General features: G+C 43.8%; 1 protein-coding gene and 1 pseudogene across 1 annotated transcript; both read right to left on the bottom strand.

The window, feature by feature from the left end:
- Positions 1-8485: 8485 nt before the first annotated feature.
- LOC114115861 (T-complex protein 1 subunit delta-like) lies at positions 8486-10202 on the bottom strand (annotated as a pseudogene).
- A 1250-nt stretch (positions 10203-11452) lies between these two features.
- BCL2L10 (BCL2 like 10) lies at positions 11453-14599 on the bottom strand. The gene is made up of 2 exons (XM_012181549.5): positions 14095-14599; positions 11453-12155 (listed from the first exon to the last, which is right to left on the bottom strand). The coding sequence occupies exons 1-2, from the start codon at positions 14596-14598 to the stop codon at positions 12033-12035; spliced, it is 627 nt and encodes a 208-aa protein (XP_012036939.4). The 5' UTR covers position 14599; the 3' UTR covers positions 11453-12032.
- Positions 14600-15872: the final 1273 nt, after the last annotated feature.

Below are 15872 nucleotides of genomic sequence, written 5' to 3'. Positions count from 1 at the left end.
GGGCTCCTCAGTCCATGGAATTTTCAAGGCAGGAATACTGGAATGGGTTGCCATTGCCTACTTGAGGGGATCTTCTTGACCTAGGGATCCAGCTGACGTCTCCTGCACTGCAGTGGGTTCTTTATGCTGAGGCAATTTTAGAGAAATACAAGTCAAAACTACAATGATGTATCACCTCACACCAATCAGAATGGCCATCATAAAAATATCTACAAACAATAAATACTGGAGAGGGTGTGGTGAGAAGGGAACCCTCCTACCCTGTTGTTGACAATGTATACTGATAGAGCCACTATGGAGAAGAGCGTTGAGATTCCTTGAACAATTAGGAATAAAACTACCACATGACCCAGTAATCCCACCACTAGGCTTATATGCAGAGAAAACCTGTAACTGACAAAGACACAGTACCCCAGTGTTCAAAGCCGCACTATTTCCAATAGGCAGGACATGGAAGCAATCCAGATGCCCATCGACAGATGCATGGAGTAATTACAATGGAATATTACTCAGTCATAAAAAGGAATGAAATTGAGTCAGTACTAGTGAGGTGGGTGAACCTAGATCTGTCAAGTCAGGAAGAGATAAGTAAGTATCACATATTAATGCATATATACAGAATCCAGAAAAATGGCAGTGATGAACCTATTTGCAGAGCAGGGATAGAGATGCAGAGGACAAGCCGAAACAGCGGGGGAAGCAATGGGTGGGATGAATTGAGATAGTGCACTCACATATATACACTACCATGCGTAAAAGAAACAGCCAGCAGGAAGCAGCTGTATAGCAGAGGCAACCCAGCTCAGTGCTCTGTGATGATCTTATGGGTGGTATGGTGGGGGTGGGAGGCAGGTTCCAGAGGGAGGGAGCAGATGTATACTTATAGCTGATTCACGTTGCTCTACAGCAAAAAGCAATACAACACAGTAAAGCAGCTATCCTCCAATTAAACACAGTAAAAAAAAAAAAGTCTATAACCAATAAATGATGGAGAGGGTGTGGAGGACAGGAAATACTCCTGCACTGTTGGTGGGAATGTAAATTGATACAGCCACTATGGAGAGCAGTATTCAGGTTCCTTAAAAAACTAAAAATAGAACTACCATATGATCCAGCAATCCCACTCATGGGCATTTTAATTCAAAAAGATACATTCACACCAATGTTCAACGCAGCACTATTTAAAACAGCCAGGACAGGGAAGCAACATAAATGCCAATCAACAGGGGAATGGATAAAGAAGACTTGATACACGTATACACTAGAATATTACTCAGCCATTAAAAAGAATGAAATAGTGCCATTTATAGAAACATGGATGGACCTAGAGATTGTCATATTGAATGAAGTCAGACAGAGAAGGATTAATATTGTATGACATGCCTTATGATAGAACGAACTTATTTACCAAACAGAAAAAGAAATGATACAAGTGAACTTATTTACAAAACAGAAACAGACTCACGGACTAAGAGAACAAACTGATGGTTGCCAGGGGGAAGAATGGGGGAAGAGGTAGGAATTTGGGGATTGACATGAACATGCATGCGTGTCCAGTTACTTCAACTGTGTCTGACCCTTTGTGACTCTATGAACTGTAACCCACCAAGCTCCTCTGTCCATGGGGATTCTCCAGGCAAGAGTACTGGAGTAGGCTGCCATGCCTTCCTCCAAAGGATCTTCCCAACCCAGGTATCAAACCTGCACCTCCTGTGTCTCCTACTGCTGTATTTAAAATGGATAACCAACAGGGTCCTACTCTTTAGCACAAGGAACTCTGGTCAATGATAGGTGGCAGCTGAGATGGGAAGGGAGTTTGGGGGAGAATGGATACATGTATATGTATGGCTGAGTCCCTTTGCCTCACAACATTGTTCATCAGCTATACACCAATACAAAGTAAAAAGTTAAACCAAAAAATCCAGTATGTTACAGGCACAAAAATAGAAAATATAAATAAATGGAACAGGGCAGAGATCCCAGAAATAAACCCAAACAGCTATGGTCAATCAATCTATGATAACGGAGGCAAGGTCAAGAAGCAACAGTTAGAACTGGACATGGAACAACAGACTGGTTCCAAATTGGGAAAGGAGTACGTCAAGGCCATGTACTGTCACCCTGCTTTATTTAACTTATATGCATAGTATATCATGTGAAATGCCAGGCTGGATGAACCACAAGCTGGAATCAAGATTGTCAGAAGAAATATCAATAACCTCAGATATGCAGATAACTCGACCCTTATGACAGAAAGTAAAGAAGAACTAAAGAGCCTCTTGATGAAAGTGAAAGAGGAGAGTGAAAAAGTTGGCTTAAAACTTAACATTCAAAAAACTAAGATCATGGCATCCAGTTCCATCATTTCACAGCAAATAGATGGGGAAGAAATGGAAACAGTGACATACTTTATTTTCTTGGGCTCCAAATCACAGCAGATGGTGACTGCAGCCATGAAATTAAAAGATGCTTGCTCCTTGGAAGGAAAGCTACGCCCAACCTAGACAGCATATAGAAAAGCAGAGACATTACTTTGTCTACAAAGGTCCGTCTAGTCAAGGCTATGGTTTTTCCAGTAGTCATGGATGGATGTGAGAGTTGGACCATAAAGAAAATTGAGCACCAAATAATTGTTGCTTTTGAACTGTGGTGTTGAAGAAGACTCTTCCTGGGACTGCAAGATCAAACCAGTCAATCCTAAAGGAAATCAGTCCTGAATGTTCATTGGAAGAACTGATGCTGAATCTGAAGCTCCAATACTTTGGCCACTTGATGCGAAGGGCTGACTCATTTGAAAAGACCCTGAAGCTGGGAAGGATTGAAGGCAGGAGGAGAAGGGGAGGACAGAGGATGAGATGGTTGGATGGCATCACTGACTCAATGGACACAAATTTGAGCAAGCTCCGGGAGTTGTAATGGACAGGAAAGCATGGCATGCTGCAGTCCACAGGGTTACAAAGAGTTGGACATGACTAACCGGATGAATTGAAAGGAGGCAAGACTATACAGTGCAGGAAGGACAGTCTTTTCAATAAATGGCACTGGAAAACCTGGACAGCTACATGTAAAAAATGAAATTAGAAAACTCTTTACCCACAATACATAAAAATAAGCTCAAAATGGATTAAAGACCTAACTGTAAGACCAGGCACTATAAAACTCTCAGAGGAAAACATAGGCAGAACACTCTCTGTCATAAATTACAGCATTATCTTTTTCAATCCCTCTCCCAGACTTATGGAAATAAAAATGAAAATAAACAATGGGACCTAATTAAACTCAAACACTTCTGTATAGCAAAGGAAACCATAAACAAAACAAAAAGATAATCCACAGAATGGGAGAAAATATTTATTAACAATATGACTGACAAGGGATTAGTTTCAAAAATTTATACCCAGGCCATGTGGCTTAATATAAAAACAAACAACTCAATCAAAAAATGAGTAGAAGACCCACACAGACATTTTTCCAAATAAGACATATAAATGGCCAAGAGGCACATGAAAAGGTGCACAACATCATTAATTATTAGAGAAATGCAAATCAAAACTATAGCGATATCACCTCATACCCATCAGAATGGCCATCATGAAAAAAAATCAAGAAACAATAAATGCTAGAGTGGGTGAGGAGAGAAGGGAAGTCTCTTATGCTGTTGGTAGGAGTGTAAACTGGTATAGCCACTCTGGAGGACATTACGGAGCATCCTTTAAAAAACAGGAATAAAACTACAATATGACCTAGTAATCCCACTAATGGGCATGTACCCTGAGAAACAAAGAAGAAAGAAAAGCTGCTCAGTCATGTCTGACTCTTTGTGACCCCATGGACTGTAGCCCACCGTTCCTCTGTCCATGGGATTCTCCAGACAAGAGTACTGGAATGGGTTGCTATTTCCTTCTCCAGGGGATCTTCCCAACCCAGGGATTGAACCCAGGTCTCCCACATTGCAGGCAGATGCCTTACTGTCCGAGCCACCAGGGAAGCCTGAGAAAACCATAATTCAAAAAGGCACATGTACCCGTGTTCACTGCAGGCCTGTTTACGATAGCCAGGACATGGAAGCAATCTAGATGTCCATCAACAGGAAAACGCATAATGAAGTTGTGGTACATATATACAACGGACTATTACTCAGCCATGAAAAGAAATCAATCTTGAGTCAGTTAATCTGAAGTGGATGAACCTAGAGGGTATTATATACAGTGAAGTCAGTCAGAAAAAGAAAAACACCGTATATTAAAGCATATATATGGAATCTAGAAAAATGGTACTGATGAGCCTATTTGCAAGCCGGGAATAGGAAGCAGATGTAGAGAATGGACTTGTGAACACTGCAGGCTAAGGGGAGGGTGGGACAGACTGAGTGAGCAGTACTGAAATGTATATATTACTGTGTGTAAGATAGCTAGCTAGTGGGAAGCTGCTGTACAACGCAGGGAGCTCAGCCCAGTGCTTTGTGGCGACTTAGCAGCGTGGGATGGAGAAGGCAACAGAAACCCACTCCAGTACTCTTGCCTGGAAAATCCCATGGATGGAGGAGTCTGGTAGGCTGCAGTCCACGGGGTCGCGAAGTCGGACACGACTGAGCGACTTCACTTTCGCTTTTCACTTTCCTGCATTGGAAATGGCAACCCACTCCAGTGTTCTTGCCTGGAGAATCCCAGGGACGGGGGAGCCTGGTGGGCTGCCGTCTATGGGGTCGCACAGAGTCAGACAGGACTGAAGCGACTTAGCAGTAGCAGCAGTAGCAGCAGTAGCAGCGGCGTGGGATGCAGAGCTGGTTGGCGGGGGGGGGGGGGGGGGGGGGGGGGGGGGGGGGGGAGGCGGGTGCGGGTTGAGAAGGAGGGGATATATGTATACTTATGGCTGATTCACGCTGTTGTATGGCAGAAATCAACAACATTGTAAAGCAATTTCCCTTCAATTAAAAATAAATATTTAAAAATTATGCTTAAAAACAAAAACCAGTTGATTCTGCAATCCCATTCATGGGCACATATCTGGAGAAAAACATGATCTGGAAGGATACCTGCACCCCAGTGTTCACCGCAGCACTGTTTACAATAGCCAGGACATGGAAACAACCTAAATGTCCACTGACAGAGGAATGGATAAAGACCACGTGGCACATACATTCAACGGACTATTACTCAGCCATTAGAAAGAATGAAATAGTGACTTCTCTGGTGGTCCAGCGGTTAAGATTTTGCCTTCAAATGCAGGAGGTGAAAGTTCAATGCCTAGTGGGGGAGCTAAGACCCCACACGCCTTGAGGCCAAAAACCTAAAACATAAAACAGAAGCAATATTGTAACAAATTCAATAAAGACTTTAAGAATGATTCACATTTTAAAACATCTTAAAGAATGAAACAATGCCATTTGCAGCAACAGTGATGGACCTACAGATTGTCATACTGAGTGAGGTCAGACAGAGAAAGACAAATACATAATGTTGCTTATATGGGGAATCTAAAAAATGATACAAATGAATTTACGAAACAGAAACAGATTCACAGTCTTAGAGAACAAGCTTTTGGTTACCAGAGGGGAATGGGTGGGGGTGTCGGGGGTAGGGGGGTGGGAAGGATAGTTAGGGAGTTTGTGATTAGCATACACATAATACTATATATAAAATAAATAAACATAAGGCCCTACTGCTCAATAATAAGGAACTCTGCTCAGTAATATTTAACAAACTAAATGGGAAAAGAATTTGAAGAATAGATACATATTTATGCTAACTGAATCACTTTGCTGTACACCTGAAATTAACACAACATTGTTTATCAAGTAAACTCCAAAAGAAATAAAAAGTTTAAAAAAAAATCAGTTTAAGCTGAAAAGGAAATTTATCAAGCCCCAAGTAGCTTCAGGCACACTCAAATTATGAGATTTCAGTCATGTCATCAAAACTATTTCTCCACACTCCATCCCACCCCCAATCTCTGACCTCTGTTCTGTGACCTCTTCTCTGTGGGAAGGCAAAACATTCTCTCCAGATTCTATTCCTAATGGTGACGTAAGTCAAAGAGCTGGAATACATCCGGCAAGACCACAGGACCTATGTGAAGAAAACTGTAAAAGACCTAAATAAATGGAACAGAAGTTCATGTTCTTAGAAGGGAAAATGCAATATTGTAAACATATTACTTATTTCCAAACTGATTTATAATCTAATCCCATTCTATTCAAAATCCTAAAGAAAAGTCTTAGTGGATTCTTTATTAACTGGTTTTTAGAATTATCTTAATTCACAAAAATAGCCAAGGATTTTTTTTTTTTAAGAAGAATGGTGGAGGAGATTAAATGATAAAACCAGATGTTCAAATATGCCATAAACACAAAGTAACTGAGACAGAGTACTATTAGTAAAGAAAAAGTCGACAAAATAGATAATACATTCAAATTAGCTAGGAAAAACTGGACCATCTATAAACAAGGCTGAAATACTACCCCAACTCTTCTTTTAGAAGGACTACGTCCTACTTCATGCTGCTACCAAATGCAAGTTCATGTGCCCACACATAGTGAAGCCAAACAAATCAAAATGACAGAGTTTGAAGCACAGAAAGATTTATTGCAGAGCTCTACAAGGAGACAGATGACACCACCCTTATGGCAGAAAGTGAAGAGGAACTAAAAGCCTCTTGATGAAAGTGAAAGTGGAGAGTGAAAAAGTTGGCCTAAAGCTCAACATTCAGAAAATGAAGATCATGGCATCTGGTCCCATCACTTCATGGGAAATAGATGGGGAAACAGTGGAAACAGTGTCAGACTTTACTTTTGGGGGCTCCAGAATCACCACACATGGTGACTGCAGCCATGAAATTAAAAGACGCTTACTCCTTGGAAGAAAAGTTATGACCAACCTAGATAGCATATTCAAAAGCAGAGACATTACTTTGCCAACTAAGGTCCATCTTGTCAAGGCTATGGTTTTTCCTGTGGTCATGTATAGACGTGAGAGTTGGACTGTGAAGAAGGCTGAGCGCCGAAGAATTGATGCTTTTGAACTGTGGTGTTGGAGAAGACTCTTGAGAGTCTTGGACTGCAAGGAGATCCAACCAGTCCATTCTAAAGGAGATCAGCCCTGCGATTTCTTTGGAAGGAATGATGCTAAAGCTGAAACTCCAGTACTTTGGCCACGTCATGCGAAGAGTTGACTCATTGGAAAAGACTCTGATGCTGGGAGGAATTGGGGGCAGGAGGAGAAGGGGACGACAGAGGATGAGATGGCTGGATGGCATCACTGACTCGATGGGCGTGAATCTGAGTGAATTCTGGGAGTTGGTGATGGACAGGGAGGCCTGGCATGCTGCGATTCATGGGGTCCCAAAGAGACATGACTGAGTGACTGAACTGAACTGAACAAGGAGACAGGTGGCTCCTACCCTCAAGCCTGGAACTTCTCAGAGTTTCAGCAAAGCACTTTTGAAGGCAAGGTGAGGGAGGGACTAGGTTAGTTGTTGCAAACTTCTTGGTGTGGGAATCCTTTGTTCTTGCAGCTGCCCACATAGGTCAGGTCAAGATGGTCCTGTAAACCTCCAACAAGACATATTATTCTCTGTCTTGCAACTTTTAAATCTATATATGAATAGACTCTTAAAAGTCAGAGCCCTGAGAATAGGCTATCCTGTATATTTCAGACAATAGGCAATGCCCTTTTACAAGAGGTGCAGAGGCAGCATGACTAAGCATTGGCAACAAAGCACAAATGTTACAGTAAAAAGAACAGATCAAGCATGGAGTCAGATTTGTTCTTCCCTATTACATACTACATTAAAAACGATTCCAGAATGGATCAATGATCAAGGACATAAAATACTTTGTAATCCTGGGACAAGAATGACCTTCCTAAAGACAACAAATACCACAAGCTACAAAGGCAAAAGCTTAGGATGATTTAACACTGGCAAGGGTGTGAAGAGCTAAGGATTCCCTGACCTGGTGTAAGTTTGGATTGGTAGAACTCTTTTGAAACATAGTTTGGCAGCAGCTAAATTTTAATACATATCAACTGTGACTCAGAATCTTTTTCTAGAATTCTTTTCTGTAGACATAATAATGCAGGGCTAGGCACATACACAAAGTCCATGCAATATTGTTTCCAATAGCCCATAAAGGGAGAAACACCCTAAAACACAAGGCAATGGAAAGTTAGATCAGCTTATCCTGCCATACTGAACAAGTCAGAACAGAAAGCAGAACTGCATGTTCTGAAGAGAAAAGGCTCATAAGATGAGGCAACAAAGCAGGTCCAATTGTTTATAAAATGCAAATAAAGTAATGGCCAGGAAGGCCTGGTGGGACACTGCAGTTTTTAAATTTTATAACCAAATAGTTATATTTTCATTGTGTCAAGAAAATTTCAAGCAAATGCCAAATGGAAGACCAAGCCCAGGAATGTAAAGAGGAAACAATCTTACCAACAAGAAGGGACACCAAGGCAGTGGTCCACTCCAGCCAGCATCATCCAGATTACTGAGCACTTACTACATCATCAATGTGCCGGATGCTCCAGACGTTCCAGTTGCTAGTGTCAGTACACTGACTGAAGCCACAAAGGCTGAACCATCAGTTCCTCCAAAACCCTGGAAATACCACCCTTTGGGACACTAATGCCTACAGTTTTCTCCTTGGGCACACCAGTTTTTCGCTTGTTTTTTTGTTCTGTTACTGTAGAAATGGGATTCAGCCCACCAGTTTTAGCTAGCGTAGATGAAATTACCACCACAACATCTGTAAAGGCACAAACGCAGTAGGATCTCATACCACTCAATATTCATGCATATCCAGTTAACCACAGGGCCCACTATTTCTGGAGCATGTCCTCCTGCAAGAAGAACTCTCTGCTTCACTCAACAACGAATCACACATAGGGCATCATGAATCAAGGGCTCAGCTTCTTCAAGCACTGATCTGTTAGAACCAGGAACCACAAATGGAACCTTTTCCTAGGCTTATACAGCCTGTAACCTTGGGCAGTTTGCCAGAATCATGTAAACTGATCCCCTCGGCTCACTCACCCAAACCCAGCATGTCCAGCAGTAAGTTGGTCAGTATGAGCGAGTGGCTTGGTTCCAGTTTCTTTCAAAAGCCTTAACTACTGCAATATTCATTTTGATCAGGAAACTTAACACAAGATCACTAAGAGCATGTCTTAAGAGACTTATATCCACTTTTAAAATTTGCTTCACTTAGGACATAGGCTGTCTTCCCTCAGGGCTTGGTCCATCTGGGCAGTTCTGGTTATGTCAGAATTGGCCACCTTTTGGTTGAGGACCAGCCCTTCCACCAACTCACAATGAACGGTCCCAGCAAGTTTCCGCACCCCCGCCCCCCGCCCTCGCCTCTTTTTTAAAATGATAGTTTATTTAAACTAAAACAGTTTACCTATTTCTCTCACCTTCCACCCCCTACCTCTGGCAACCACCAACTTATTCTATCTATAAGCTTGGTTATTATTTTTTAGATTCCATCTGTAAGAGAGATCACACAATATTTGTCTGTCTGATTTATTTCACTTGGCATTACACCCTCGAGGGCATTAGCAGGTTCCTTAGCTATTCTGACATCTCTAAGATCTATGCCAGTAGCTGTGGTGGGTCTGTCGCTCTCCTCCCTGCATTTACACTTGATACTGAGAGACAATGGCTGAGTTCAACGGAGTGGTTGCAGTGTTTAACAACTTTTCTCTGTCACTTGGTCCCAGGTCAAGGCATGTCCAGACTTTAATACCCTTTTCTAAATCCTCCAAGGATGACTCAGAAACAATAAATCCATTTCTGAAAAAAAGTTGTTACAGCAATCGGAGAGAGAGCGTGAGCCAGCAACAACGGCCACTGACGTGGTGCCACGTCCCGGGCTCTCTTGAGCCACAGCTCTACCAGCATTCTGGCTGCTGGATATGACACTCATACTTGTTTCAGAATGGTAGCACCATCTGTAATGGTCTCATTACCTCTCCCATCTTGAACCGTTTTATCCATTCTTTTTGGTCGAAGTCTTGTTCTAATAGCATCAGCACAGCCTCATCTATGGAGACACTGCTGAAGCAGACCTAGGCTGGCTTTTTATCCACACAGGTATTTTTCCCCCGGCTGCTGACAAGCTGGGTCCATGTGGGCTCCAAAAGGACATATGGACACAGATTCCAGTGGGCAGCAGGATAACTATGCTCACAGTTAACCACTGAAAGGGATCAGAATATGTTACCCCCAAATATGCCACTTTTGGCATATTGATTAATTTGAGCTGAAGAAAACTGAGAAATAGCATATATAGGAAGGGCTCTCTATTCTCCCTCTTCCTGCCTAAAAGGAGGGCATAAACTTCCTGTGAGAAAGGTGCCTTTTTGTACCAGGAAGGGGAGAACACTTCTATTACTGGCAATGGGAGTTAATACCAAGATGAATCTGCATTAATTTTACTAAAATAATCCTCATCTTCCATTTGCTTCCCCCATTTATTTCCTAGTCACTGTCCTACAATATATTGGGTTGGCCAAAAAGTGCATTTGGGTTTTTTCATAAGATCTTACAGAAAAACCCAAACTTTCGTTCTGGCTAACTTTCTGGCCAGTGCGAAACGACCCCTGGAAGCCCAACCCCTTTCCTTTGTTCAGTCATGCTTGCGTGGCTCAGTCGTGTCAGACTCTTTTGAGACCCCATGGACTCGCTCCTCTGTCCATGGAATTTTCCAGGTGAGAATACTGGAGCAGGCTGCCATTTTCCACTCCAGGGGATCTTCCCCAAACAGGGATTAAACCATCATCTCCTGCATTTCCTGCACTGGCAGGTAGATTCTCTACCACTGAGCCACATGGGAATCCCTCGTTTAGTCATATCTCCACACTTGACCATTCTTTGCTAAAATGGTCTACAAACCCCAAGTATGTTTCTTTTTCACTTGTTTTCTATAAAGTGAAAGTGAAAGTGAAGTCGCTCAGTCGTGTCTGACTGTTTTCGACCCGTGGACTGTAGCCCACCAAACTCCTCCGTCCATGGGATTCTCCAGGCAAGAATACTGGAGTGGATTGCCATTTCCTTCTCCAGGGGATCTTCCCGACCCAGGGATTGAACCTAGGTCTCCCACATGGCAGGCAGACGCTTTAACCTCTGTGCCACCAGGTATAAAGTCCCCTGTAAAAAACAGCAACAAATAAAATATGTATGTTTTCCTCCTGTTTTCTATCTTTTGTCTTCTAAATTCACAGGCCTCAGGTACAGTATCTAAGAGGCTCGAGTTTTCTCTCTCTGTCAACTTCAGCTGATGAGCTGAATTCAGAATGGAAGGTGAAAGATAAGGACCTGCTAAGTGCTTGTGTATTGATTAAATGTTTAAAATGATTGTCTGTGCTATATTTAAACAGCAATAAAAGGAAACTGTCAATCAAGTTATTCCTAAGAATAAAGGCTTACTGAATCCCAAGTAACACCAACTACATTTTTGGAAAAAGATGCATAAATTTATTAAAACTTAAGATTTTAAAATTTATTGAAATAAAAAAATAAAATTTAATAAATTTCAATACATTAACTCTAGAAACCAAGAAGAATTTAGAAAGGATTCCTTTAAAAAGATTTGCTATTACATTCTTTGTCAGACTGTGACTCAGGGAACTTGTGGTATCATTTTACACCCCTGACACACTGCCTGGATAAATCAGTCAGCAGTAGCACATGAAATCATGGATAGATGAGAGACGCATATCCACTTTTATCCAAATGTAGCAAATAGCACCATATTTCGTAGTTAATGGTAAGCAGTTTCTTCTGTAATTCTTTGGAGCAATAAGCCTTTAGACCCCTGTGTCCCCCATTTTAAAAAGAGCCATTTGTGCCTTTGTCCCAATATATTGGATTGTCAGGAATTAAAACTCTGGCTGAAACACTGTAGGACTCCTTATATGAATGCAGATAAAAATGTCTCAGAAGGTGGTTTACTCTGATTTGGTCTTTCACATTTCAAATTTGCTTGGTTGGTCACAGTTAGGCAGGTAGAAATGAGTTAAGAATTTTAGAACTCACGATAATTTTATCCAGAAGTAGATTATGATTATTGCTGTCCAGTATGAGAGGAAAAACCAGACCAGCTGTCTTTCCCAAGATGGTTGCAATGAGTGGCTGAAGGAGAGACAAAATCCATCCTAAAAGGGGAGGGAGAAGAGAATTAATTGTTTCATAATACTCAAAACCTGTACTCAATTAAACACACAGTGCTTCTGGATGAAGCACTAAGACAATTCCTGGGTTTAAAAAGTTTTAAAAAAGTCCTGACCAGTAGGTTACTTGTAATTGGAAATGTTTCAGTTAGGGTTTGTAAGACATTGTCTAACACAGGAGCTAGAAGAACACAGAGGACGTGATTTTGTCACTTAGAGCAGGAAACCTCATCTTTTCACTCACTTCTTTCAAAACCCAAGAGGAAAGTAGAATACTATATCCTGTTTTTTCCTGATCACAAAACAGATGCTATCTGGGAAAATGACAAATTACTAACTTGAAAGGACAAGAAAGCAAGTAGTTCCATTCAGAAAAATGGGCAGGAAGGGACCTGAAATCCAGACTGTGGCATTTTAACTGCAGCTGAGAGAGATGTGGGCACGTCTTTACCCAATTGGGGAGTTTCTGCTTTTTGATATTAAAAAATTATTCCTTACTCAATGGTGATTAGCCAAAAGTTGAGGGAAAAAAACAAAACACCACCTTCCCCATCAATTTCCTCTTTAGTGTGGAAGGCCCTTGGGGGCCAAATACCTTGTTAAGACTAATGGCTCAGGTGAGTTTCTGACAATTCACAGGCCTGGAGAGTTGAAGACCTATGCCCCCATCCCTTCATATACCAAAAGGATGGCATTAATGCTAACACCTTAAACTGTATAAGGTCAAGGTTCTGACTCAAACACTATCCTTCCTCCACAAAAGGAACCCAATTCATCAATACACGTCTGTCAGGAAACTGCAAACAGCGCAGTGTCTTCCCTAGATTATTTTTAGATTATGTTTCAATTGCTTTTTAGATTATGTTATTAACTGCTGGTTTTAATAATTTGGCTGCATTTCTTCTACAACTTGGGTCATTGCTTCAACTCCAGTAAGGAAGAGAAGAAAGAAGCAGGAGTCTCGCTCAGAACCCAGCAGGGCATTCTACCCTTTTACTGCAGGCTGGCCAGACTCTCCTTGATCATCGGCTTGGTTTTGGAGCCGCAGTGAAACTCCTGCTCTAGCCTAGACCACAGTGATCAATGACTTACAGCTGAGAGCCAGGGCGACAGGCTATCTCGCAATTGAAGGCTAAGTGCAGTAAATTAGAAGTTAAGGCACCGCAGCGCCACCACACGGTGCAGTGCACACCCCACCCTCAAACCCCTCTGCCTTAGCGCTTCCTGAGAAATGTGGGGATGGCCCAGGGGCTGCTTTTGCATTCTCATGTTTTAGGCTGGTGTGCTCTGACCTGCAAAGCTGTGGCGTCCATAAAGAAAAGTGCAGCTAAAAGTTTGTATAAAGAATCCATCTGGCCCAGGTCACCCCATTGCTGACTTCATCACTTTGGGAGTCTACTTAACTAAACAAAGCATCCAGACCTAACGTGAAGTGAAGTCGCTCAGCCATGTCCGACTCTTTGCGACCCCATGGACTGTAGCCTATCAGGCTCCTCCGTCCATGGGGTTTTCCAGGCAAGAGTGCTGGAGTGGATTGCCATTTCCTTCTCCAGAGAATCTTCCCAACCCAGGAACCGAACCCCGGTCTCCCGCATTGCAGGCAGACGCTTTACCGTCTAAGCCACCAGGGAAGCCCAGACCTAACATGAGCACACCCTAAAACCGGAAGGTGGTCAAGGGAAGGGCCAGAGTGGGCCAACCCAAGTCGAGGGCTGCTTTTTCAGAATGGTTTAGTATGCGAGCTGTCTAGCTAGGCCTGTTTCGGCAACTGACTCTACCAGTACAGAAAGTCAGACTTCACCCCAAACTTCCCAGTCCTGGTGAAACGAATGCTCTACAGAGCTGGCGTCTTGGAGTCCCTCTGCTAGCCGGCAGGGTGGGCGCATCCCAGGCTGCCCACCAGCCCCGCGTCCTTCGCGCTCACCCAGCCGCCGTTCGCCATCAGCCAGGCGCGGTGCCTTTCGCAGAACTGAGCGCAGAGAAGGGCCACGAGGAGCCGACAGTCCCTGCTAACGCTGCCGTCGTCTCTCTTCTGCCGTCGGGTCGTCTGCGGCTGCCTCTCCAGCAGAGACCCCGCGAAGGTCACGAGTGAGGCCACGCGGCCCCAGCTGGGGCCAGGGTCTTCGTCGAGCAGCCTCTGCGCCATCCTGGCCACCAGCTCGACGCGGTGCCTGCGGTAGCGGCGGTATAGGGGCAAGACGTTTCGATTTGCTTCCAGGACACGGGCGGCCACGTGGCGCAGCACAGCAGCCTCGGGCGTGGACGGCGCAGGAGCTGGAGTGCCGGGCTCCCGGGCGCAGAACTCCAGGTAGTCCATCAGCAGCCGGGCCGTGCGCTCCCTAAACGGGTCCACCATGGCTCCGCCTCTACCGGGGGGCCGACCCCGGCCTGTTTTGTGGGCCTGCCGGCGCCCCGCCCCTTCTCGCATTGGTTCGGCTCAGCCCGCCCCCAGGCTGTTGCTTTCCCAGGTCTGGAGAGGAGCCTTTGATGGGAATTCCATCTACACTTGTTCCGGCCCCAACAGCCGAGGCCCCCGTGGTGTGCATGGATTCACGTAGCAGTCAGGGCCAGAGTGAGACTCTGTGGGGGTTATTGTTTTTAGCTTTCGGCTTGGGGACTAAGAACCCAGAGGGGAAAGTCTGGGCAGCTGGGCTAGACTTGCCTCTCCTTTAGGAGAGGTTCCCTGGTGGCTCAGATGGTAAAGAATCTGCCTGCAATGCAGGAGACCAGTGTTTGATTCCTAGGTGGGGAAGGTACCCTGGAGAAGGGAATGGCTACCCACTCCAGTATTCTTGCCTGGAAGATTCCATGGACAGAGGAGCCTAGGGGGCTACAGTTCATGAGTTGAACACGAGTGAGCCACCAACACTTTCTTTCATACTAGGAGAGGTTGACAAAGGCTACACACAGCCCTCCACTGGTGACTCCCTTGAAAGTATTATCAGCATTTTCTCAGATTGGATGGAAGCATCCAGGTGTGTGTTGGAATCTGGCCATACGGGACAGGAAACAGGGTAATTCTCCTGCATGTTGCTACTGCTGCTGCTGCTAAGTCGCTTGCAGTCGTGTCCGACTCTGTGCGACCCCATAGACGGCAGCCCACCACCAATATTATCTACTTTCGTGCATTCATTCATTCACTCATTTACTCCTAGCCTTTGGGGTGCTAGGTCTCCCCCTTAGCATGGAGATACAATGGAGAACAAGGCATGTGGTCCCTGCTCTTAAGGACCCTACAGTCTAAGTGATGGGACAAAGAAACGGCCAATCACAGCACATTTAAACTGTCACTGGAATAGAATTATCCAGCTTTTGGCTGTTTCTTATAGCTACCATCCTTATATTACTTAGAATTCTCCACTTTTTACTAGCCTATCCCTCATTACCCCACTCCCCTATTATAGTTAACGTACTTCTTATACTAATCTTTCTCTGTTCATGTTACTTCATGGCTTCTTTCTCCTGAATGGACTCAGGCGGACACAGAATTGGTATCAGCTGTGAAATTTGAGAGGGTTCATTGGTCTGGACCATTTTGAAATATCTCGACCAGGGTGAAAGATGAATAGCTGTATCTTGTATCACCTACAAAAAGAAAGAGGCATAAACTTGGTAGGTCACTTTGGAGGCAACATACACATCTGAGTATGCAACCTCAATCCATCTACAGGCTGGTGGACTTAGGAGTAAAACAAGAGAAGG

This window comes from Ovis aries, chromosome 7 (assembly GCF_016772045.2).
Source record: "Ovis aries strain OAR_USU_Benz2616 breed Rambouillet chromosome 7, ARS-UI_Ramb_v3.0, whole genome shotgun sequence".
Taxonomy (NCBI): Eukaryota; Metazoa; Chordata; class Mammalia; order Artiodactyla; family Bovidae; genus Ovis; species Ovis aries.
This window is presented reverse-complemented; position numbering and strand designations above follow the sequence as displayed.